Genomic DNA, 25,975 nt, shown 5'->3' with positions numbered 1-25,975 from the left:
TTGATCAACTTCAGAGGCTCCTTATTACCTTCATGATAAAATATCAACTTCTCTATTTAGCTTTTTTAAAAATATTTTAGTTGTTTAATTAATTTGTTTGTTTCCTTTTAGTTTACAGGATTCAATTCCACAATTCCTTGAGTTTCACATTTTGTCCCCCTCCCTTCCCTTCCCCCCCCCCCCATGGTGGCATATAGTCAAGTACAGGATCTGTAAATACTTTCACATTGTACATTAGTCAGGTTATAAGGATGGATTGTATCAGATAGAATGAAAAATATAAAGAGTACATAAAACCAAACAGGAGAAGGAAAAAGAGCAGGTATTTTGCTTCCACCTAGATATAAACTCAGTACTTTCTAGTTCTTTCTCTGGATGCACATATTTCTCTCCATCATGAGTCTTTTGGGATTGACTTTTATCACTGCATTGCTGAGATGAGTCCAGTCTATCAAAGTCGGTCATCACACATATGTTGTGTCTGTAATTGTGTACAAATTTCTCCTGGTTCTACTCTTCTCACTCAGCATCAGTTTGTATAAGCCTCTCCAGGTAAATATGAAAACCGTCTGCTCCTCGTTTCTTATAACACAATAGTATTCCATAACATGCATATACCACAACTTGTTCAGCCATTCCCCAATTGATGGGTACCCCCTTAATTTCCAATTCTTTGCCACCACAAAAAGAACTGCTATAAACATTTTTGTACATATGGGTCTTCCACCCACTTCTATGATCTCTTTGGGATATAACCCTGGAAGTGGTATTGCTGGGTCAAAGGATATGAAAGTATTTATAGCCCTTTGGGCATAATTCCAGATTGCTCTCCAGAAAGGCTGGATCAGTTCACAACTCCACCAGCAATGCATTAGTGTTCCAATTTGCCCACATTCTCTCCAGCATTTGTCATTTTCCTGTTTTGTCATCTTAGCCAATCTGACTGGTGAGATGTGGTACCTCAGAGTTGTTTTGATTTGCATTTCTCTAATCAATAGTGATTTAGAGCATTTCTTCATGTGCTTATGGATATCTTTAATTTCTTTCTCTGAAAATTGCCTGTCCGTATCCTTTGACCATTTATCAATTGGGGAATGACTTGTATTCTTATAAATTTGACTCAGTTCTCTGTATATTTTAAAAATGAGTCCTTTGTCAGAGACATAGGTTGTAAAGATTCTTTCCCAATTTCCCACCTCCCTCTTAATCTTGGTTATATTGGCTTTGTTTGTACAGAAGCTTTTCAATTTCATGTAGTCAAAATTATCCATTTTGCATTTTATAATGTTCTCTAATTCTTGTTTAGTCATAAAGTCTTTCCCTCTCCACAAGTCTGACAGGTCTACCTCCAATGAAGAGGAAATCAAAACAATAATTAGGAATTATTTTTCCCAATTGTATGCACATAAATTTGACAATCTTAGGGAAATAGATGAATATTTACAAAAATATAAGTTGCCCAGATTAACTGAAGAGGAAGTAAATTACTTAAATAACCCCATCTCAGAAAAAGAAATTGAACAAGCCATCAGTCAGCTCCCTAGGAAAAAATCTCCAGGGCCAGACCGATTTACTAGTGAATTCTATCAAACATTTAAAGAACAATTGATTCCAATACTTTACAAACTATTTGGGAAAATTAGTGAAGAAGGAGTCCCACAAAATTCTTTTTATGACACAACTATGGTACTGATACCTAAATCAGGAAGAGATAAAACAGAGAAAGAAAATTATAGACCAATCTCCCTCATGAATATAGATGCGAAAATTCTAAATAAAATACTAGCAAAAAGACTACAGAAACTTATCTCAAGAATAATACACTTTGATCAGGTAGGATTTATTCCAGGAATGCAAGGATGGTTTAATATTAGGAAAACCATCAGTATAATTGATCATATCAACAATAAAACTAGCAGAAACCACATGATCATCTCAATAGATGCAGAAAAGGCTTTTGACAAAATACAACATCCATTCCTATTAAAAACATTAGAAAGTATAGTAATAAATGGAGCCTTCCTTAAAATAATAGGTAGCATCTATTTAAAACCATCAGCAAGTATCATTTGTAATGGGTAGAAGCTAGAAGCATTTCCCATAAGATCAGGGGTGAAACAAGGGTGTCCACTATCACCCCTCTTATTCAATCTGGTACTAGAAATGTTAGCAGTAGCAATTAGAGAAGAAAAAGAAATCAAAGGAATCAAATTAGGCAAAGAAGAGACCAAGCTATCACTCTTTGCAGATGATATGATGATATCCTAGAGAATCCAGTAAAAAAAAACTACTTCATACAATAAATAAATTTAGCAAAGTTGCAGGATATAAAATAAACCCACACAAATCCTTGGCATTCCTATATATTTCCAATGAAATTCAACAGCAAGAGATAGAAAGAGAAATCCCATTTAAAGTTACTATAGACATTATAAAATATTTGGGAATCTACCTGGCAAATCAAACCCAGGACCTATATGACCACAACTATAAAACACTTTTCACACAGATAAAGTCAGATCTAACTAATTGGAAAAATTATCAACTGCTCATGGATGGGTCAAGCTAATATAATAAAAATGACAATTTTACCTAAATTAAATTAGGTATTTAGTGCCATACCAATTAATTTACCAAAAAAACTACTTTCTAGAGCTAGAAAAAATAGTAACAAAATTCATTTGGAAGAACAAAAGGTCCAGAATATCAAGGGAATTAATGAAAAGAAATGCTAGTGAAGGTAGACTAGCTATACCAGATTTCAATCTGTATTATAAAGCAGTAGTCATCAAACTACTTGGTACTGGCTGAGGAATAGAGTAGATTAGGCACACGATATTCAGAAGTCAATGACTATAGTAATCTGTTGTTTGATAAACCCCCAGACCCTGTTTTTTTTGGGATAAAAACTCCTTATTTGACAAAAACTGCTGGGAAAACTGGAATATAGTATGGCAGAAACTGGGCATAGACCATTATCTAACACCATATACCAAAATCAAGTCTAAATGGGTACATGACCTAGGTGTAAAGGTTGATACTGTAAGCAGTCTCGTAAAACAAGGAATAGTTTATCTATTTAGCTTTTAAAGTGCTTCACAACCTGCCCCAACCTAGCTTTCCAACCTCATTGCACATTACCTCCTCTCCTGTACACCAGTAGCCAAACACATTGAACAGCACACTTCCCCTCTTATTGCCTTTGCCCTGGCTGTGCCCCATGCCTGGAATGCACTCCTTCCTTGCCTCTACCTTTTTGAAATTCTGGTTTCCTTCAGAACTCAGCTGAAACATTACCTTTTCTATGAAACTTTTCCTAATTCCAGCTGCTAGTGCCCTCCCTCCCATACTATCCTGTATTTAACTAATTTGTATTTATTCTCTTGATATTTGCCTTTGTTTTCTTCCACATTCAAATGTAAGCTCTTTGAGAATAGGAATTTTTTTCCTTTTTTCAATTTACATTGCCAGTGCCTATACTAATAGCTGGCCCATAGCAGATTCTTAATAATGCTTGTTGATTCACTGATTTATTGATTGAGAACTCAGTTTTTCCCTGGGCAGGCACATTTTTTCTCAACTCCCAGAACACAAACTCATCCTTGACTTTATAGGGTCTGTCATTGTTCTGTATGTGTAATTCTTGACCTCTCAACTCACATGTCCCCTGAGGACTGGGGTCATATCTTTTTCTGTTTCCCCCAAAGTGCCTAGACATTGGACGGAACACACAGTATGTCTAAGTATCTGTAATTTTACTTGATAGGACCAAGTGAGAGAATGTAGAGTGCTATACAAATGTGAGCTGTTATAATTGCTGGGAACCATTCTGCATGAGACCATAGAACACAATAAATGTATCTTCATCTCAGCTATCAGTTCAGACAGTTTCACTACAGGGCCGCAAATCAGATTGCTTTAGTTTCTGCTGCTTATAAATCATTGCCTTTGTCTGGCTAACATCATTTTATCATAGCTTAGAAATATCACCCTTGAAGAAAACTGGCTTGAATGTCTCTTCTGTGTCCCTCAGCCCTTAGAAACTGTATTTCTCCTATATTACCTTCCTAACAAGTGTTTATATTCTGTCTGTACCTCAATATAAATATAAAATGCCCCCCAAACTGACTACTCAATGTTTCTGTTTCTATTCCAGGGAAAACTTGGAGTCCCAGGCTTACCAGGTTACCCTGGAAGACAAGGTCCAAAGGTAACTTAGGGATGGGTTAAATGCTGCCAATCTCCTTTAGTCTCTAGCTTCCTTCACTTCTTTCCTTCACACTGTTGTCTCTATGACCTTTGTTTTTGTGATTCATTTGGCTTTGAAAGTGTGACTTTGCTTCTTGACCATTGCATGTTTGTAGCTGATTTGGAACCAGGGGACTGTTTCTGTAGATGAACTTTCCAAAGCAAGAATGGAAAGTGAACATATCCCACCCAGCACATACAAAGCTGGATTGTCTGCCTTGCTTTCCACATCATCATTTGGTTGATAACCGCTATAGAGTTGCAGATGTTCAAAGCTTGCAAAACCTAATCTGCTATCAGGAAGAATCACTTTGGAGATTTGAAGGTCATTTGCCAGGAACCAAGTGTAAACGAAAGACAAGAACTTTTCTCACGCAAAATCATGTTTTAGCCTAGTTCTAACAGCTCCTGGAGGCTTTGGGAACCATTTAAAAATTATTTTATCCAAGCTCCATGTTTTATTATTCATGGTTCTTCCTTAAAAATAACTGGCTGCTTGACACAGGAGACATAATTAACAGCAAAAGAGTGTTTCATCTCTGTAGTGCATTTACATATGATGCCTATTGCAGGATACCTTTAGCTGACTGTTTAACGGAGTTTGACTATACTCAGTCATACTAACAAAGGAAGGAGAGTGGGCTGTGACAGGAGTCCTCAGTAATGTCACCCTGGTTAAGGAAAGATCGATTCAAAACAGTTCTATGGAATACTAATAGTCACACCTACAATATGTAAGCACATCATTTATATGCAGTTGAGGCATTAGGGCAAAGGGAGCATTATGTGATTTATGAAAACATCTATTTGTGGCAGGCCCTGCAACTCCCACTACAGCTATAAACTGCAAGGCTCTCTGTATACATAGGAAATAAGAAAAAGGTTGGCATCATCCAGGCAATTATCTCTTTAGCCACCAACACCAGATTGTTGGCTGGGGATGAAATGGGAGGAGAAGGGAGTGACAAGAGGAAGCTGGGGGGGAGAGAGAGAGAGAGAGAGAGAGAGAGAGAGAGAGAGAGAGAGAATAATATCTGAGTGTGTGTGTGTGTGTGAGTGTGTATGGGTGTATGTAGCATAGACTGTAGAACTCTAAGGGACTTTGGAGGACATCTGATCCATCTCCCTTGTTTCACAGGTGAGGAAACAGGTGCAGAGAGGTTTAATGTCCAAGGTCAAACAGGTAGTAAATGATAAAGCCAGGACTAAAACCCTAATCTTCTGACTCCAAAGTCAGCATTTTTTCCATTGTCCTCTGCCTAATATAGAAAAACTTTTTCAGACTTCCAGACAACTTTTTGAAAATGTGACAGAAGAGATTTTAAACCTATGTCTATATTTGTGTGTCTATATGTGCACATACATGTTAGGACCAAAACCCAAACATCAGCTAATCTCTAGCAGGGTAGAATGAAGCAGAGATGTATAATAGGAAAAAAAAAAACCCTGAATTTGAAGTCAAAAGAACAGATCTGAATTTCAGGTCTCCTAATGACTAGCCTTGTGACTTTGGACAATGCACTTAACCTCTGAGCTTCAGTTTTCTCCTTCTGAAAACGAAGGTATCGAACTACATTATCTATAAGGTTCCTGCCAGCTCTCGATGCTACAATTCTCTTTGGAAGGAATTAGAAAAATCAAAAATCACTTTTTTTAGATTATACTGCTCTTCTTAGAGATAAGTATTTAAGATTTCACCTTTGAATTAGCTGCCTTAGTTCACAAGAATTCTCAGGTGAGCTTAGCTCCTTGATTTAAAATTCAAGTTTTGTCAGATTCAAAGAAGTGCCAAGAAACTAAGCACATTCCCATGTCTGGATGGCTATAATTTACATAGGAACATTAATGTAAATAAGCAATTCTCTTAGAGAGCAGGAAAATACTTTATGAATTGGATATTTTTCCTGCTAAAGATATTATCCGTGACTTGTATAGACATACAGAGCATAATATATGGTGGCACGGGGAATTTAGCACACAGTGTGGTGTCTTGCCTATTGTAGACTTATGAGGAATATTTGTTGAATAGATTTACTGAAATTAGTGTTTTGGCTGGGTGAGAAGTGCATTAGTAACTTTGTACTTATTAGAGTAAATTTATTTTAGATATCTCATTAAAGTCAAAGGAACTAGGGAACTAAACACTTTTGTTTATATCAAGATTCAAAATTCTCATCTCTAGATAATAGCATCGATACTACTTATAGCATGATACTACACACTTCTCTGTGTATCCCACATACTTGTCTGAATGGGCGTGATAGGCAGGTGAACTGGCAGCAGGTAAGTGGGTATTGCCTACCTCACTTGGTTTTTAATCCCACAGAAATGTTTGAGAGCTGGTTAATTCTTTTGCTATGACAACAGAACTATAAGCAGCCTGAAGGCAGAGACTATCCTACCCATCTCTGTATTTTCCACACCATCTAATACAGGGACATGCATATAGTAATAGATGCTCAGTAAATGTTTGTTGAGTGAATATATAAGTGACTGTTGTCTTCCAGTACTATTAGATGAAAAATACCTTTTAAGAAAAAAAATCTGGAAGTTTTCAGGGATTGAGAGATCAATTCAAATCTATTGTGAGATATGATGGCTAAAGACACTAATAGAGACTTAAACTACATTAAGAGAAAGACACAGTGTCCATAACAAGACAGATGATGATCTTATTGTATTCTGCCCTTGTCACACAGTGTAGCTATGATATTGTGTTTATTTCTGGGTATCACTGAGAGGGTCTAAAAGAGAGCTCCCTGATGCTGTACAGGCTCAAGGTCATACCATATGGGGATGAGTTATAGGAACTAAGGATTTTTATCCTGGAGAAAAGAAGAATTAGATAGTATACCATAATTTTTTTTCCAGTATTTGAAGGGTTGTCATGAGAAAGAAGGATTAGCTTTATTCTGCAATGAATGGAAGTTTCAGAGAAGCAAATTGCAGTTTCATAGAAAGAGAAACTTCCTAATAATTAGAGTTAGCCAGAAGTGAAATGGACTGCCTTGAGATGAAGTAGATGTCCCATTCTCTGGGGATCTCTAAGTATAAGCTGGCAAGTCTCTTGGGGATGTCAGGAGAGGAGATTCTCAGCTATGTAAGCATTGGATCAAATGACCTCTGAGGTTCCTTGCACTCTGAAATTCTGTGTGATTTTGAAATTCATGTTGAGCGTTTGGGGTGTAAATAATTACTGTATGCTCTTTTTAATTGAGTTGGGGTTAATGGAAGCTAACACTACCTCCAGATTAATTAATCTCCAGATTAATTCTCTAAAATCTTTCAGTATCAATCAGTCCCAGCTGATTTCAAGTGACTTTCCCCCCTTTATTGCAGGGTTCTATTGGATTTCCTGGCTTCCCTGGAGCAAATGGAGAGAAAGGTGGAAGGGTAAGTAGGGATTATTTAGTCCTTTACCTATGCTAATTTTTTCTTCTTTTCCCTTTTGTTACCAGAGTGTACGTGTTTAGAGATTTGGTGGTTTTTAAAAAAGTGTTTGTTGATTTCTCACCTGCTTTCCCACTTAGAAATGCTTTTTACAGCTGCTAACCTTTAGGAAGAAGCTTTTTTTTAGCTGTGAGTGTCGATGACAGTTTTGACAAATGGCACAATTTGTGTGTTAGGAGTGGGTCCAAATACAAGGGGAGACAAACCTGAATTCCTGATCAATTTCTGCATCTAGGAAGGCTGTTCTTGAGAGTGAGACCCTTCTAGGTCTATTTTAGCAGCCCACTGATCTCTTTCTTTCTCCAGGCCACTGCAAGTGTTCAGCTAGTGAGTTTAAAGAAAGAAATGACTATGTCATGTTCATGTTTTTTTTTTTCTCCACTGCCATCCCCCCTGATCCAAACTCAAGATTCTTTCATTTTATTTCTTTGCTACTTAAAAGACTCCATTGTGACAAAAATCCACCTGGATGAGTTGAGGTGGAGGAATGTGGTTGCAGAAGCTGATGCTTCTTTGTTATTGTCATGACCTAAGGCATTCTCAGAGCAGCATACTAGATAAAATTAATGTCCTTCCTCCCTCTTCCCAAATATTTCTGCCTAGTGAGCAAGTCTTTCCAGCATGGGGCTGCCCTGGGCACTCATTAATGAAATCATGTTGTAGTGATTCATACATTGCCAATCAGGAACAAAGAGAGGGCTTCTCAGGGGTCTTAGAATGTGCCTGTTAACCCAGTTCATTGAAAAGGGCGAAAAAAGAGGTAAAGAACTGGTTTAGGTGGCTAATTTTATTAAAGGGCTGTCTACAGCTGGCACTTTGTGAGCACAGACCCTCTGAAGATATTTGTCCCATGTACCATTGCAAGACCAAGCATTCAACATAAACTCAAACCAATTATTGCCAGTTCCTCAATACTTGCTCCAGCAGAGACAGTTACATTTTTTGAGTTCTTTTGAAATATATGGCTTCATGTTACCATGTTTAAAGGCAGAGTAGATATGCTCTTTTGAGAACACGGAGATAGATTAGACATCAGCCAAATCCCATGTAAACAAACGTGTCCTGCCAGATTTCACAAAATGGAAGAACGATGACTGTTCTGGTTGAAACTTGACAGTGTAAACATAGAGGGTGAGCCAGAGAACTCCCAAACCCAGCTGAGTCATCAGAACGATGCAGAAGGTGCAAACCATGCCAAAAACTAAATATCATTTGCCCTCCATTTCTATAGCCCTTACATGACATTGTTATAGGTTTAGTGTGATTTCTGATGATTTGTGACCATAGTGGTCGTAGCAGTTTGGATATGATGTCATGCTGCCAATAAAATAAGCCAGGGACAAGCCACTCCTCAAAGCAATAACGTCTCTCTCTCTCTCTCTGCCACCTCCTCCCATCTCCATCTCTATCTCTCTCTGTCTCTCTTTCTGTCTCTCTCTGTCTCTCTGTCTGTCTCTGTCTCTGTCTCTCTGTCTCTGTCTCTGTCTCTCTCTCTCTCTCTGTCTCTGTCTCTCTCTCTCTGTCTCTCTCTCTCTCTCTCTCTCTCTCTCTCTCTCTCTCTCTCTCTCTCTCTCTCTCTCTCTCTGTCTCTCTCTCTCTCTCTCTCTGTCTCTCTGTCTCTCTCTCTCTCTCTCTCTGTCTCTCTCTCTCTCTCACTCCCATTTTCTACAGACTTCTCCTCTAGTGTTTAGGGCTTAGTCCTAATGAATTCAGGGATTAAGGGGTGAACCTCATATGGAACAACTGACTTTGCCCCATTCTATGAACCCAAACCCTTAATCATTTATTTCATGAAAATGTACCTTTGGTTGGATGGGGACCTGGGTAACAGAACATGGATTTCACTGTATAGCTCTTCTTTACTAGCACAGATGCACTTCAAACATGCCCCCGAATGTCATTGGGTCGGTAGCATGTCTTTCATATGCAATGAGCAGTATATAATACTTGTGTGCCATGCTTAATGACAGCTAGTATAAGGCACAATGGGCTGACCTAGGAGGAAATGGCTTCTCCTTCACTGGATGTCTTTGAGCAGAACCTACAAAATCATTCTTTGAAGCTATGGTAGAGAAAGCTCTACTTAGGCATAGATTGACCTAGATCAGTATTGGGACATCTAAACTTTACAGAACAAATCCCCTTAATAAAAGGATTTGTTCTGTAAAACTTAGAGTCAGTCAAAAGACTGGACCCAAGGACCTAGAAGGGCACATATGGCTTCAAGACCGCAGGTTCCCCACCCCTGGCCTAGATAGCTTTTGAACTCTGGGATTCTATGATTCTGTAATCGCCATTTGGACTTTTCCAAAGTCTTTACTTTGCAACCAAATAATTTCCTTTTTCTTTCTAAGAGGGATCTTGACTCTAGTATGGTGTCCTACTAACCAAAGATTCCCCTTTAGCAGCTTAGTTCAGTGAAGTGTCTGACTCCAAAGATGATATCTAAAGAATGTAAGCATATTGGTGTAGTAGGAAGATCATAAGCCTAGTTAGCCAAGTAGCACTGTTTTACTGGACTTGTAGTACCCTTAGCTATAAAAGTAGGGGGTTGGATCAATCTTTCTCCAAAGTTCTTTCTGTCTAAGATCTGTCAGTCTTGTGTGTTAGTAGTATCTACACTTATCTTCAGGAAGAAGGTGCAGTGCAAAGCCAATTTTGTTCAGTGCACAACATTTTTACCGGGAAGATCTTTTTATACTCAATGAGCATTCCTTCCACCAGCACAGTTTGCAACCCATTCTAACCTTTTCATTCTATGTGATTCTTATCAATGCCCTTTCCTAAAATATTCCATAAAGAATCTCTCCAAAGTTATGAAGGGCTTACTCAGAGTTGTAGAGGTAGAAGGAATCTTAAAGGCCACCAAATCCTGCTTATGAATGGAATTCCTACTATAACATACCTGATATTTGGAGGTTGAGGCCATCAGATAAAGGGGAACCCACCACCTCTGGAGATAGCCTAATTCTATTAAGATATTTCGTGGATGCCAATGGAATACTCAGGTTATCTCATCTCCTATCCCTTACTTTGGCTATATAAATAGTGTATCACCAATAGTGCCATTAAAAAAACAAATGTTGGCAAACAGTGCAAAGCAAGTTCTTTGTGTGGTGGTTAGTCAATGATTCCAAAGATCTTTAACATTTAAAACCTCTTTCGAAAACTCTCGTATTGAATTTTTAGCACATTGAGTGTTGACCAGATTCCCTGATTCAGATTCTCTGATGTTTCAGAAGCTTCTCCATTTTAAGGTGGGCTCTTTGAATACCTATTTAATTAATCAATGCATTTCCTCAGTGAACTAGAAGAGCTAACAGATTGTAAAAGTTCCTGGTTTGACAAACGGGGAGTTACTTAGGCATCCAGAGACTACTGAACCAATTAGTTCTCTCCAGAATGTTCCTCTGGCATTTGCAGTCATGGCTCTGAGTCACATGCTAGAGGATGGTGGTGCTGACTCTGGCTAGTTCTTGACTTCTTCATTGGTCTCATTCCTAGGTCCAGTTATCAGGTCATTAAGTTTGAATCCTGTCACGGCAGATATACTCATGGAACCCAATAAAGATGTGTCACTTGTCAGAAGTCTTTGGCCACTTTTACAAAACACCTTCCTAGAGCCCCAAATGGAAATGATTAAAATCTGGTCAGAAGCAATGGGAAACAATGGAGAAGGTGACGAGAAACAGGAGTTCAGCGACCTCAACCAGAGTAAAGAGCTTGCACCTCATTAATCCTGCCCAGCTGAGAATTGATGGGGGAGCTCACAGTGGATACTGTGTTGAGTAGAAGAGGGCTATGGAACAATTCCATTTTCAGAGTGAGAGAGTTGGAAAAGAATGAATATCTGTGCCACATGTTTTGGCTTCTTGGTCTGGATTAGTATAGAACACAATTCAAGGTCTCTCCAGTGGCCTTCTGGCTGTTTGAAAAATTCAGGGTGGAGAAAAAAGTCAAATTTTGTTAGGTACTCTCCCACCCCAAGTGCTGAAAACTACAAATTAACTCTCCTCTCCACATTTCTGCTGTGTATGTTATCGTCTTGTGCTTCCTGACAATGGAGCCCAAATTAGGAAAATTAAATCCACTGCTGTTTTGTGTTTTTGGCATGAGTCAAAACACGGACTTCAGCATGGGAAAATGAGGCCATTACTTTTCTTCTGAACACACGGTAATGGTGTTTAATATGTTGTTAGACGGAGAGACCAGCCATCTTTATCTTTCCCCTGTCAGAATTAATCATAGCCTCCTGTTTCAGAGAACTGAGTGCATCTGTCAGACTCATAAACCTTCTGTTTAGTTACTGCTATGGAAAGATGGTTTAAATACTGTTTCATTTGAGGTTCCCCCACCCCCATTCCCATCGCCTTCCTTTACTCTGCTTCTCTCTCTGCAAAATTCTGGAATGAAGGAAGAATATGTAAATATTTAGGGCACCTTAATTAGGTTTGCATTCCATAGTACTCTTGAGGACAGCATAGTTTCAAAGTTACACTGTTGGTTCAGTGGCTGCCGTTTGCAAATGCCTTAGGCCCCCCTCTTCTTTCTTTTCCATGTCCTCTTGTCTAGAACTCTGTTTTTTTAGTAGACCCCCAGGATTTGAGGGTGGGGTGGATTTTAGTAATGGAAAACTTTAAATCAGTGACCATGAATTTTGAGAATCAGATTTCTTTAAACCTCTTCTTGGATTTTTTTCCCACCTGGTTTTAGTAGACCAAAGAGAGACTAGGGTCATTGATAATTGCATACTTCATCTGTGATATTCAGAGCCAATGCTGTTTCTCGATTAATTTTAACCCAGGGATTTTTTTTTTCTGCTTGTTATTAGTAAAAATAAGTCTGTTGGTTGAACATAAATAGATTTTTCCACCTTGTAAAAAAATGACCATGGCCATAAGCAGAAAAATAGACATCAGTAAAATGATAAGATTGCCTCAGTGACCTCCCTGGGGTCTGGGAATAAATAAGCCCCTCTGGAATGAAAGAGAACTAGAGAGCACTGCCCTGGCTCATGCAGAGCAAATCTTCCTAAACCTGCCCGAGGTTATGAGAACTTTCCTGATCTGTTTGATTGTCAATTAAATAGAATTCTAATAACAACACCAACCTCCTTCCTTCCAGCTTTGCAACTCACAAAATACTTAGATGGGATCACAGATTTAGAGCTGGAAAGGATCTTTAAGGCCATCTACTTCATCCCATTCAATTTACAAAGGGAAGGAAGTGCAGAAAAATGAAGTGATTTGTGAAAAATTACCCAGGTGGTAAATGACAAAGAGAGGCTTTGAACTCACGTCTCATGACCCCCAGCTCACTGATATTTTTACTTCAGGGCCCCTGCTGTACAACTTCTGCACAATGACCCTATGAGGTAATTAATGCCAGGAAGATAGTCCCTATTTTACAAATAAGGAAAGTGAGGCACAACAAGGTTAGGGCAGGTACAAAGTCACATGGCTATTCATTGTCAACCTCTGGACTTGAACTGAAATATTCTGGCTCCAAGCCCACTTTCTTTCCACCTTGCTTTCCAGAAGTGACCAGGGTCCCTTCACGAAGGGAAGGATTCTAGAGAGGAGCAGCTGAAGGGAGGAGTGGGCCTGGGCCACTTCAGAGGTCATGCCTTCTTCAAGGAGTCTAGCAAGCCATTTGTTTATTATGTCAAGGGCTACAGATCGAAGGGATCATTCTGCATGATGGTCCAATTATCTGGACCATGAGCTGCTTGTGACCAGATTGTTTTAAAGAAAGGAAAATGAAGTCCTTGAACGTAATGCCTCCTGGGAACCTTGGATTAAAGCTGTGGTTACGTTTTGTAGTTTTCATTCTTGGGTTCAGTCCCGAGGCCTGTGTGCATGAATTTGGGGTCTGATTGACTTCAGATGATAACTGGACATCTACCACAATATTAAAAGACCAAGCCATGTCATTTTCAATTCAATTCAGTAAACTTTATAAAGTGCCTGCCATGTGCAAGGCCCTGGGCTAGATGCTAGGGACACAGAAATAGAGGTGACTGACTCTACAAGCATAGCTCCTCTGAATCCCCACTCTCATTTTTGAAGATAGTTGGGTTCTTTCACTGTAGCTGCTCTCAGAAACACAAACATGACCAATGTGTCTCCATTTATAAATACCAGGAACAAACTCAGTTCAGTCATGGATATTTGCTTTAGTGTAAAGTTTGTAATTTGAAAAAAGCAGATGTTTCATTAATTTTCTTGTGCAAACAGTTCTCTGTTGCCAAAGGATATTGCCATGTAATTAAAGCAATGGAGGCAGAGTGCATTGTTAAAAAGCAACATAATTAACTCATCATTATAAATGCTTTTATTAAATTCCTTTCAAAACACAGACCACTAAAATGCAGGTTTTGTTTCAAGGCAAATGAATGATTGATGATTAAATGACAGTGAATATTTTTTGTGAGTTACCTTTAACAAAATCTGGTCCTTTTGGGATTTTATCATCAGAAACCAGAAGTGTAATAAGATGGATTGAGAAACTGTAAAGGTACATGAAATTTTTCTGAATAAAAAAATCCCCACTCAAGTAATGTAACAGCTTTATTTTTCAATCCCCAGAGCCTACATTTACAAGAAATAATCTTAATGGTGCAATAGAAAGAGAAGCAGACTGGAATGGGGGGAAGGGGAAGGGGTCAAGGGGTCACAGTTTACTCCCAGCTCTGTCATTTCTTGCTATATGACAACATGATCCATTAGGCCAGCAGGCAGTAGGTAAACTCTATTTTTCCAATTCTTATGGCTTTGCTGGGAAACAAATAATGACATATTATGCTCCATGCTTTGGAGAATGTGAAGAGAAGTCCAAATTCCATTAGAAGAGAAGAAAAATAACTTTCATATATGATTTATATTCCAAATTGCAAGTTTGCTTGTTGAGAGAATCTGTTGAAATTTTAATGGCTAATATGCTTAACTGCAGCTCAAGTAAATTATGTATAAAAAGAGTTGCTTCTTTTCATTTTTTCTTACAATAATGATTTTTCCCTTGCCATGTGAGTGTGTGTGTGTGTGTGTGAGTAGGCTTAAACCTCATTCAAATTGCAATAAGAAAAATGCATCTCAAAAGAGCCTGTGCAACTATATGTAGCTATGTGGGTTGTGCCTATGGTAACCTGACTTGCCTGTTTACATTTCTCTTGAAAACAAATCCAAGAGATGCTCAGAGTTTGCAATTCTTTCCAAGCTAGCACCAAAAGAATGTCAGTCACCTTGGTAGCACAAGATTAATGCCATCTTCCAAGGATGGTGATGGTTTGAATTCAGGTCTTCCTAACTCCGAATCCTGTGTTCCAAGCATTATGCCTCTAGCTGAGTGGCTGTGGCATTTTATAAATGTTTGCTAAATTCAAATGAAAGTAATCAGACCCCAGTAATGACTGCAGATGACAGTAACAACTGGTATACATGAGTGACTCATCATTCTTCTCATTTGGTCCTAGGGAACACCTGGAAAGCCAGGACCGAGAGGACAACGAGGTCCAACGGTAATAACTTTTGTTTTGTCTTTGGGAGCTTCTATTTCAGATGATCTTTAAAATATCAGAGTTGGCATGTACTGGAATGAGTAGGATCAGAGGAAGGGCTATTAGGGTGGAATGGAAGAATCTTTCTCTGTCTCTAGGAACTTAACATTTTCTCTACTTTGCTATTTCCAGGGCCCACGTGGTGAAAGAGGTCCAAGAGGGATCACTGGCAAACCTGGACCTAAGGTATGTCTTCAAGCTCTTCATCCTGGATCACCACCAAATAATGCCATGCACAGAACTGAGGTTGGAATGCTGCCAAAACATCTAGCAGATGAGAGTGATCATTTTTCTCCTCTTGGGAAAAAAAATAAAAAAGAAGGAATCTTAGGTTTTAAAGGAATCTCCCTTTCCCTTCCATAATGACCTTTCACCAAGTTAAATCAAAGTAATCACAGGACTAAGTATAACACTTATTCACATGTGGTTCTAAACACTGAACAGGGAAAATGTTGGCCCAAACACATTGAGTGATTTGGTAGCGCCCCAGTTGTTTAACTCTGGAATGCAAGATCCAGGCATTTGATAAATCCCTAAACACAGCTGGAATCACCCATTCCTCAGGGTGAAGGTTCATTACTTATTTGAAAAGAACTTACAGATCTTTGGAGGGGAATTTTGTCAGAAACACAAAGAATGATCTTTTTGTCATCAGTAAGCATCTGCCAGTAACATACAACTCTTCCCTCCTAACAAATGGTTTTTGAGCCAGCTAATTAAATCAGTAATCCTTTTATTTTCTTTTAAAAAATATAAGCTTTAGCCAGCTGTATGATTCTTGTTCTTTTGATACCAATATTCTGAAATGAGCTACCTTTGTGGAGAAAATAGTTTCTGATTAGCTTGGGGTTTCCTTTATCTCTCCTCTCCTCTCCTCTCCTCTCCTCTCCTCTCCTCTCCTCTCCTCTCCTCTCTTTCCTTTCCTTTTCCTTTCCTTTCTTCATAGCTAACCAGAATGTAGCGGGATGGTAATGACATATAAATAATTCTCTTGGATCACTATCCACCCCATAAACTGAGTCCATTCACAGCTACCATTTTGGAATAATTATAGTAAAGTCTTTATGGGAAAATAGATTGTCACCATGTTGAAGTAAGCATTAAAATAAACAGCTGTGCTTTGTCTTGACATGAATTTTTGATAAATACTTTGACTGGAGCTCAGCATTTCTCTCTCAGCAGGCATCAGTTATCCTCTTCAAGTGCCCTGGCCCTGTTGCTGTTATTTCAGTCATATATTTGTATTTGGTGGTAGTGGGGATAATAATGGCCTTTTGGGCCATTGATGAGTAGGGAAATTGAGCAACTACATCTTTATGACATCTACATTTTTAGATTTTTGTATTTTTGTAATGTCATGGGATAGAATCCCTAAAAATTAACAAATATTGCTATTTTTCCTTCTTTTTTCTCCAAAGGGTAACTCTGGTGGTGATGGCCCATCTGGTCCTCCTGGAGAACGGGTAAAATGTTTTATACACTGTGATTGTAGCATACATCTTCTCCCCAAACATACCTCCTTCCCTAGTATCAAGAAAACCTATTAATAGTGACCCCTTTCCCCACCCAGGAAGGAGGAAAATATCCTAAGATTTCCTAAAGGAATATGATCTACTCTTGAGATTTACAAGGAAGAAAGTGAAGAATGGGTGTAGGTAACTTCAGAAAAACAAGTCTCCAAGCCAAAAATTACAGCCAGCAGGAAATAATGCAACATGCCCTTAGCTACAGTCAGGGTATTTGAAAAGTGCTCGAGGCAATAAGATTTAGATCACATCCATTCTTAGATAAATACAAAGTTTGGCTTGTATTTCTGTAGGTGGAAGAAGGAAAGACCCAAAGTTTTCTTTTCAATGATTACTTTCAGTTAAATGTTGTTGTTCAGTCTTCAGTCATGCCCCTATTTGGGGTTTTCTTGGCAAAGATACTGGAGTGGTTCATCATTTCCTCCTCCAGCTCATTTTACAGATGAGGAAACTGAGGCAAATAGGGTTAAACAACTTGCCCAGGATCACACAGCTAGTAAGTGTCTGAGGCTAGATTTCAACTCAAGTCTTCCTTACTCCAGGCCCTACTCTCTATCTACTGTGCCACCTAGATGCCCTTCAGCTGAATTTAGCAAACACTTTGAAATGCCTCAGCCTTTCAGTTAGGAGCATAGTATATAAAGCACTGGATTTAGAGTCAGGAAGACCTTTATTTAAATCTTCCTTTAGACATTTATTAGCTGTGTGGCCCTGGCCATACCCTTTTACCTCTCTCAGCCTCAGTTTCCCCATATGTAAAATGAAGGTAATAATAACATCACCTAATTTACATTGTTTTTATGGGGAGCCAATGAAATTTTGTACATGCACGCACGCACTCACACACACACACTCACTCACTCACTCACACACACTTAGAGATATAAAGACAGATGGAATACAGACCTACCCTCAAGGAATCTATGATCTAATAGAACAAAGAACAATTAAACAAAGCACAAATATACAAACAATAATAAGAGAAAATAAGGGAGGTGCCAGAGAGAGAATCAGGCAAGATGCTGTGATGAATGATAATCCCTTTCAGTTTGGGGTGGCATAGAGAAGTCTTCATGGAAGCACCACCTGTCAAGCATGATTGGCAGTCTTTCTCTAATCCAGGATAGTAACAGTCTTCAGAGAACACTATCTCTAGCTACTGCTTTCTCTGACAAATGTTCCCACCAAATACCAGTGCATGCTTCTTTTCACTGGTTCCAAGGATATTTAATTCATTCATCAAATCTTATTAAGCACCTGCTAGGATCATATGATCATAGTTTTACAGTTGGAAGGGATCTCAGGGGCTATCTAGTAGAACCTTTTCATTTTACAAACATAGAAACTGAGGCCCAGGGAGATTACATGATTTATCCAAGGTAATACAGGTGGTTAAGTGTCAGAGGCAGGGTTTGAAGAGATCCTCTAGCTACAGAGTCATGCTTTTTTTTACATAGTACCTACTATGCCTACAACTTGGAGTAGGTAGGAACAGATAGAAATGCCAAGTTTAGATAAGACATGGTCCGTGATCTCTTGGAGCTCAAAGTCTAGTATGACAGGCAGGCTCAAATACAAATATCTATAATATACAACATTATGTTACAAGCTCAGTAGAAAGGTGCTAAGTGACATCTGGGGTGGGGGGAGAAGGAGGGAATTCAGTACTGAGAGATGCCAGGTGGGCTCAAGGGTGAATAAGATACATCCCTATCTCTCTAGCAACTGCTAGTATAGGAGAAAATAGAGCAAAGAGTGCTTCTTTAAAATTCACCTTTTAAATCCACAGGGACCTAATGGACCTCAAGGACCCACAGGATTTCCTGGACCAAAAGGCCCTCCTGTAAGTAATTTCTCAGTCTCTGCTAGCATTCATGTAAAATAGGGAGAATAATGCTAGCATTATCTACCTCACAGAGTTGTTGCCCACTTTAAAGTGCTATGGAAATGGGTGTCATTTTTACAATGCCCGTACTTACATTGGTGTCATCACTGACTAAGTTTCTGAGCACAATGGTTGGGAGGGGCCCAATCCAATCATATAAGCATTTATTTAGCACTTTCTATGAGCAAGGCATCATGTAAACGCCCCAAAAGCAAGTCTAATAAGCTGACATCAATGTCTTGCCATCTGTTGATTTCTCAGTTGATTTGCCCGGTATTGCTAAGACAACAGTCCTTTACAAAAATATGCGTCTTTCTCCGTCTGTCAACAATACATGTTCTGTTGAGTTTAATCATTAGTGATCCCCAAGAAAATGCTTAACAGTGAATATTTCTATAATGCATTACTTTGAAATGTCCACAGGGAAAAGTATCGAATTGCAAAATATAAAAATAAAAACAAAAAACAATGTTTCAGGCCTTTATTTCTTTAGCAATGTGCATGCTCAGTAGAACTTGAGTGAAACCTTCTCCCTCTGTTTTCTTCTTCAGGGTCCTCCAGGGAAGGATGGACTTCCTGGGCACCCTGGACAGAGAGGTGAAACTGTAAGTATCTGGAAATGTTGGTGGATCCTTGACCTATACCATGCTAACTGTTTTGTTTTCCCCTTAACTCTTCTGTGTAGAAGAGGAGATCCTCCTGCATTGATGCTTATTTCCAGACTTATGTGTCTTCAGCAATGTCAAGAAGTCTATGAGAATTAAGCCACATTTGTCAGGCTAATGATGACTTCCTTTAAGGGTCACATATTCAACTTAAAAAAAATTTTTTTGTTCTGGGCTAGACTATGATTGTCCATTAAGAGCTTGTCTTAATGTCTCATTATGGGTTGGAGATTACCTGAGGCTCTGGCAGGAAGAAATCTAGAAAGGTTTTGTGACTAGATCTGGCAAGGGACTGTCATTCAGAGCCAGACTATCCAAATTTGGAGAAATATAAAAATATCATCACAATGTTGGCCACCAGGTGACCCTTTTGTGGTGGGGAGGGGAGGGTGTATAATGGCATAGTCTACTACAGCACAGAGTACCAGTACTATCTGTTGGTGGAGTAAGTACCTACCTTGATGAAATGAACAATCTTTTTTTAAGCATTGAAGTAGACAAAAAGAGTTACTTAGCCTGGAGCAGATAGATAGGATAACTAGAAGATAGAAAAGATGTGCTAAGAATAGTCCTTTCTGTCTTTGCTTCTAAACCAGCCTTAGGGAATTTAACTGCTAGCCCTGTGGAAGTCCATTTTGATATTAGTAGAAAACCGCAAGTAAATGTAATACAGTTTCATTTATCCAAACTAATATGTACCCATGTTTCCAGTCTGTCTAGAGTATCTTGTGTGTTTACATTGGAATATATGTGACTATGCATGTGTTTAAATTGGAAGGGAGCTAAAGAGGTCCCACTCTCTTAGCTTATGCAGTAAGATGTTTTTATAAGGCATGAATTCATGGAAGAAGGATCCCTTTGAACTTGATCTTGTCTTTACAAATGACCTGGATGTATCAAATTAAATCTTAGTTACACATGATGCTGACCTTTGCAGTTAGTTACTTTATGTTGGCCTTCTCTTTAGTAAAGAAGCCTGAACAATAATTAAAGCTTTCAAATTAGGGTCTTCATAGGGAAAAATTTCTGTAGTGTAAAAAATAACTGTGTGGGGCTGGTAGGTGGTGCAATGAATAGAGCATCAGCCCTGGAGTCAGGAGGACCTGAGTTCAAATTCAGCCTCAGACACTTATCACTTACTAGCCATGTGACCTTGAGCAAGTCACTTAACCCTAATTGCTCCTCCAAAAAGCAATAAATAAATAAATAAATGAATAACTGCTTATCTTGAGTATGTCTCAGGATCACATATTTATCTTTGACCTTCAGAATGAACTTTTCCATTCTTTCGAATGTCATGGTGGTGGGCATACCAATGCAGTATTCAAAATGCCCCTAAGCTTTTTAATTTTTAGAAAGCCCTTAGATCAGTAATATGGACAACCATAAGACTCCTGCAGTCTGTAGCTGACCCTGATTGATCAAGCTGAGAGTGAAGCCCAGTATTACATTCACCAGAGCTGTTCTCTTGGGAAGGAGACACTGATGATGGTTTGGCCCAGGCTACTGAATAAATTATCCCCCAACTTGAATTGTTTTCCACCTACTTTGTTACCCCATTGTGTTTGTTCTCTCTCCCTCCCTCCCTCCCTCCATTCCTCTCTCTCTCTCTCTCTCTCCATACACCACTTTGTCAATTTTAAAAGATGTTACTGTGCAGATGCAAACATTATTTGACACCAAGGAGAATGATGAGGCATGCAGAAGGTATGATGAACTGACTATTTCTTTGCCGATATCTTTCCTACCTGGTGGCAAATGGTCTTTAAGAATGCCCACAGCAAATATATGCCATCTTGTAAAATGTGTTTTTTGAATGTGATATTTAATATTTTCTTGGTGTCTGCTTTGAAAAAAGAAGTTTCATCTTCCTTTCTCCCACTTTGGTTCATTTTGATGAAACTTCTTTTAATTACCTTGTAACCACAATGTGGCATGATGCACGGTAGCAAGGAGATGGAGATTAATTTGATATTTTGTTTAGAGGGACAAATTAAAACATTTCTTCTGAGCTTTGCATTTTTTTCTCTAATGCCCTGCTGGAGTAATAAGGTAGAAGGCTTTGCATCTGGTGCATTTTTTCCCCTCAGACTTAACCTGGAAGTTGGAAAATAATTAGGCTACTTGTCATTTTCTAAGAAAATAATGTAAGCACTTTCCAGCTGCATTCCTTTTGTACCTGTTTACACTCCTAAAGGCTGAGCTTGGTAAGAAAGAGAGAACCTTGCACTAATTCACATGGGCGATGGTTTTGTCCTAATCTTTGAGACCCACTTAGGACGTTTCTGCCAAAGAGGTGTTTATGTTACTAAGGCCCAAATGGATACACATACCCATGAGGTATATTTCTGTCCCATCACCAATGTTTGTTTGCCCTGTTCTGACTTCTTTCAATTCTGTGCTGATCCCACCAGCAATAGCATGTGTGGAGAGGCTGTGTGGTGATAATAGTCTCAGTTTTATTATTAACTCACTGCCTCTCTGGGCCTCAGATTCTTCAAATGGAAAATGAGGGAGTTAGGCCAAATGCCCTTGAAAGTTTTAGCCTTCTAAGATTCCTTTGAAAATAGTTCTCAGTGTGAAGTGAAAGGATTCTTTTCATCCTGGGGCTGAAGGGGGAGCTGTCTTCCAAAAGCTGCTGTGGCCTGCTCGGCATTAGAAACAAAGAGAATAGGTTTCTTCTAGTTTTAAATACAGGCATTAAGAATAACTCAGTGCTTTTGCATGTAGACTTTGGTAACATGTGGTGTCCAGCTATACACATAGTCCCAAAGAACTATCATGGAACCCAGAGTGCATTGTCTTCAGTATGCATGTGTGTGTACATGCTTCTCTCTCTCTCTCTCTCTCTCTCTCTCTCTCTCTCTCTCTCTCTCCACCATGAGTATCCAATATCACACAGATGAAGATTGTGGGGTCCAGAATTCACTCAAATTCTATGCTGCCTTTACTTGGCTCTATGTCTTGAAAATGCATTGATGTCTTAAAAATATTCCCAGTCCCAGTTTTTGTGTCCCGTTCATTGATCTATGCTGAACAGAGAAAAATTTCCTTTTAGAGGAAGAAGTAAGGTATCTATGTCTTGAAGAAATAGCATTTCTGTGCTTCTTGGGAAATGTAAGCCCCTCTATAGTTCATAGAATCATAGATTCAGAGCTGTACAGAACCTTGGCAGTCATCTTGTCTAATTTTCTCATTTTTACAATTTGTTTATTTATTTTAAGCAATTGGGGTTAAGTTACTTGCTCAAGGTTACATGGCCAGTGATTTCTGGGTGTGGTGCTGAGTATCTGAGCCCGGGATTCGATCCAGGTCATCCCAACACTGGAGCTGGTGCTCTTACTCGCTGAGCCACCTGGCCGCCCCTAAGCAATTGGGGTTAAGTAACTTGCTCAAGGTTACAAGGCCAGGTGTTTCTGGATGGGTGCTAAGTGTCTGAGCCCAGGATTCGATCTCCAGGTCCTCTCAACACTGGAGCCAGTGCTCTTACTCGCTGTGCTACCTGGCCGCCCCACAATTTTCTCATTTTAAAGATGAGAAAACTGAGACTCAGAAGTTAAGTGACTTATGTAAGGTCATATAGGTATGACGTAGTAGAGTCAGGGTACAAACCCAGTTCCCTCTGACTCCAAATCTATGATTCTTTCCATTGTACCACACTGCTGGTTTTGCAACTCTGAGATCATCATTATGGTCACACAATGGAGAAATCTTCCCGATATTTTTCATAATGATTTTCTTTCTCACCAATAGCTATTCCCTGAATGGACTTAGTGATACAGATATAGTATTATGATATCCTATGTGAAACAAATAGCATCTTTTGAAGATTACAGGGCTGTGCTATATTCTTTGAGATGCAAGAATATCCTAGACATCAATAGTAAAATGTATTCCTAAAGATTAATTTCTCCTTTAAATGACAGACCAAAAGATTTCAAACTAATTACCAAATATAAAATCATCATTTTTTTGCATCTACTTAAATTATTCCTACCAGAAAGAGAATATTTCATTTCAATCTAGTCATAGACCATTGAAACCACTGAATTTGAGAACCAGCATGGAGTTACAATTGCTTGCTTAGACAGCTCAGAATAGCAAGAAAGTTAAATTACCTGTTGAACATAAGAATCACCAAAGAGAGAAAAGAGAGAGCTACCCATGAAGCCACTAATGAGAAACAGCCAAGAACGTTGGCTGCACCAGCTAGATATGGGGGGAAATGGCACCAAGTCTACTCTGGAAATGAATGTTTCATGATATCAAAAAGATTAACTGTAAGTTTAAACTATGTTTCTCAGGACATAATAACATGGTGCACTGAGAGCAGTGAGTGCTACTAATTCATCTAGGTTCATTACTTTCAAGAAATTAAATTAAAAAATGAAGCAAGAATAGGGGCTCTCCATGTGAAATCTGGGACTTCTAAATGTTGAGGGAGTTTGCAAATGTTCAAATGAGAAATGGGATGTCACTAGGAGCTGTAGAAATTAGTTGTTTTGCATATTCAAATGTGATAAATGAACTTCTTTCCTAATAGGGCTTCCAAGGCAAGACTGGTCCTCCAGGTCCCCCAGGTGTTGTTGGCCCCCAGGTGAGATATTAACTGGAATATTTCCGCTAATCTCTCAGCGGATATTCATTTGAAAAGAGTGTGGCTTTCATCAGCAAGGAGGGGAAAAGACTTGTTTTTTGCCTATGTAAAAATGACTCATTTGCTGGGAGTCATAATTCTCTAATATTTTTTGTGGTAGGTTTCCTTTTGATCAGGAAAAAAATAAAATGTTTTTATGTTCAATTAGGTATTAATTTTTTTAAAAAGCAATATTTCTTGAGTCATCTAGTACTCTCCATACATCCCTTAAAGAATATGATTTCACAGATAGGAAAGCTAACTATGGAGAAGAAAGGGCTTGGTAAATTTAAATACACCAGTCAATTAATATTTATTTGTATCTCAGATATATATAAAACCTTTGCTTAGCTTTGTGAAAGAATACTAAAGAAATAAAAGACACGGACCCTCCCTTCAGTGAGCTTACAGTCTGATATGGGTGGCAGGATACAAACACAGGACCAGATGGTGGTTTATTGTAATTACCCAATGAGTGGGATAGACAGTAAATCTAAGTGATCAGTGTAAGATGAAATCAGTGTAAATAATGGTAATCCAAGAGTCTTCATGAACTTGAGGTGGGCTTTGAAGAATAAGTAGTATTCATATAGGAGAAAAGTATATCAAGAAGTGTTTGAGGTGGAGAGAATAGAGGCAAGAGATGTATCTGCAAAGGATTTTCAGGGGCTCATGAGGAGACTAGTTTGTCAAGCTGAAATTGGAGAGATGATATTGGGTAGTAATGGGAAATAAACCTAGAAAAGTATGTTAGAGCCAGATTGCAGAGGGTCTTAAATGCCAGGCTAAGAAAAGTGTACTTTATCCTACTAGAGAGTCCTTTAAAATTTACTTAGTAATGCTTCTCCCAATTCTCACCTCTCTTGATCCTTTCAACATGTGCAAATTTCTCATTGGATGCTCATCAATGAAATTTTCAGCAAACCAATGGGAAGAGTGATTTCAAGCCAGGAGGTAGGATGAGTATCAGCTAAACAGTTACAGGTCAATACATTTCTTAGAATCTTACACTTGATGAAGACATGGCGCTGAATAAGATATTGATCTGTAGTGGTCACAGAGAGAAGGAAAAAAATAGCTTCAGGGGTTATTCATAACAAGTTTCCTTCCTCACCAATAGCTATTCTCTGAGTGGATTTGGTGATACTTCATTGAACTCATTTCCCATCTATGTTCCTGTGTAATGGAAGTCTTGCCTTGCTTAATGAAAGGTGGCAGTCAATTGGGGTAAAAATAAAAGCTAGACACATGATAGCAGTTAATATCTATTCAGTAATGTCAAGGATGTTGGTTTCCTGTGATTATCTCTTTTGGTAATGCTCCTTTCAGAATCTTTATAGGTGGGAGAAGAGAAATTGAAATAGTGGGGACAAATCTTTAATCCTATTGATTAAGGGTGGTGCCAGTGGATATGGCAAGAAAGTTTTTTGTTCACTGTCCATTTTTCCTTGAAAACATAGTTATTATCTGATCTCCACAGGGCCCCACTGGAGAAACTGGCCCAATGGGAGAACGTGGCCATCCTGGCCCACCTGGCCCTCCTGGTGAGCAGGGTCTCCCAGGCCTTGCTGGAAAGGAAGGAACTAAGGTGTGTTGTCCATTTCTTTACACTGAAAGAACCTCTCCCTCAGTTTATCACTTTGATGGGTCTTAGCTTGTTCCCTTTAAGGAAATGATTGATTCATTTTGAATGGATCTGTTTATAAACAGATGATAAAAATGATAAAGAGGATGGATTTTTTTAATGAAGATAGCCATTAATCTAATCTGATCCTGGGCTTCCACCACAAATTCAGCAACCATTTTTTAAATACCTACTATGTACAGAGCACTTTCTTGGGTGCTAGGAGAGATAGAAGGTCTATGTAAGATATACCCCATGTCCTCATGTAGCTTACAGTCTGTATTACAATGTACAATATTTTATATAACTATAATACAGCTTTTATGTGATACTGAAGACGACTTGGATATTGACCTAGAAAGTGCCTTTTGGATCTAATCTTAGAT

The 25,975-nt window shown here is 38.8% G+C and overlaps 1 protein-coding gene across 2 annotated transcripts in view; it reads left to right on the top strand.

The window, feature by feature from the left end:
• The window catches only part of COL5A1 (collagen type V alpha 1 chain), a 315,926-nt gene that overhangs the window by 233,641 nt on the left and 56,310 nt on the right, over positions 1–25,975 (top strand). For both annotated transcript variants that reach the window (XM_069069226.1, XM_069069225.1), the window contains exons 31-39: positions 4,157–4,210; positions 7,588–7,641; positions 15,170–15,214; positions 15,386–15,439; positions 16,672–16,716; positions 18,569–18,622; positions 19,216–19,269; positions 23,873–23,926; positions 25,446–25,553. In XM_069069226.1, coding sequence (XP_068925327.1) covers positions 4,157–4,210; positions 7,588–7,641; positions 15,170–15,214; positions 15,386–15,439; positions 16,672–16,716; positions 18,569–18,622; positions 19,216–19,269; positions 23,873–23,926; positions 25,446–25,553 — 522 coding nt within the window. The remainder of the gene's footprint in view (positions 1–4,156; positions 4,211–7,587; positions 7,642–15,169; positions 15,215–15,385; positions 15,440–16,671; positions 16,717–18,568; positions 18,623–19,215; positions 19,270–23,872; positions 23,927–25,445; positions 25,554–25,975) is intronic.

This window comes from Petaurus breviceps, unplaced genomic scaffold, assembly GCF_028583685.1.
Source record: "Petaurus breviceps papuanus isolate PSGF00001 unplaced genomic scaffold, PetGlider_PUasm1.0 90779, whole genome shotgun sequence".
Lineage (NCBI taxonomy): Eukaryota > Metazoa > Chordata > Mammalia > Diprotodontia > Petauridae > Petaurus > Petaurus breviceps.
Note: the sequence above shows the minus strand (reverse complement) of the source record. Positions and strands in the feature narration are given on the sequence as shown.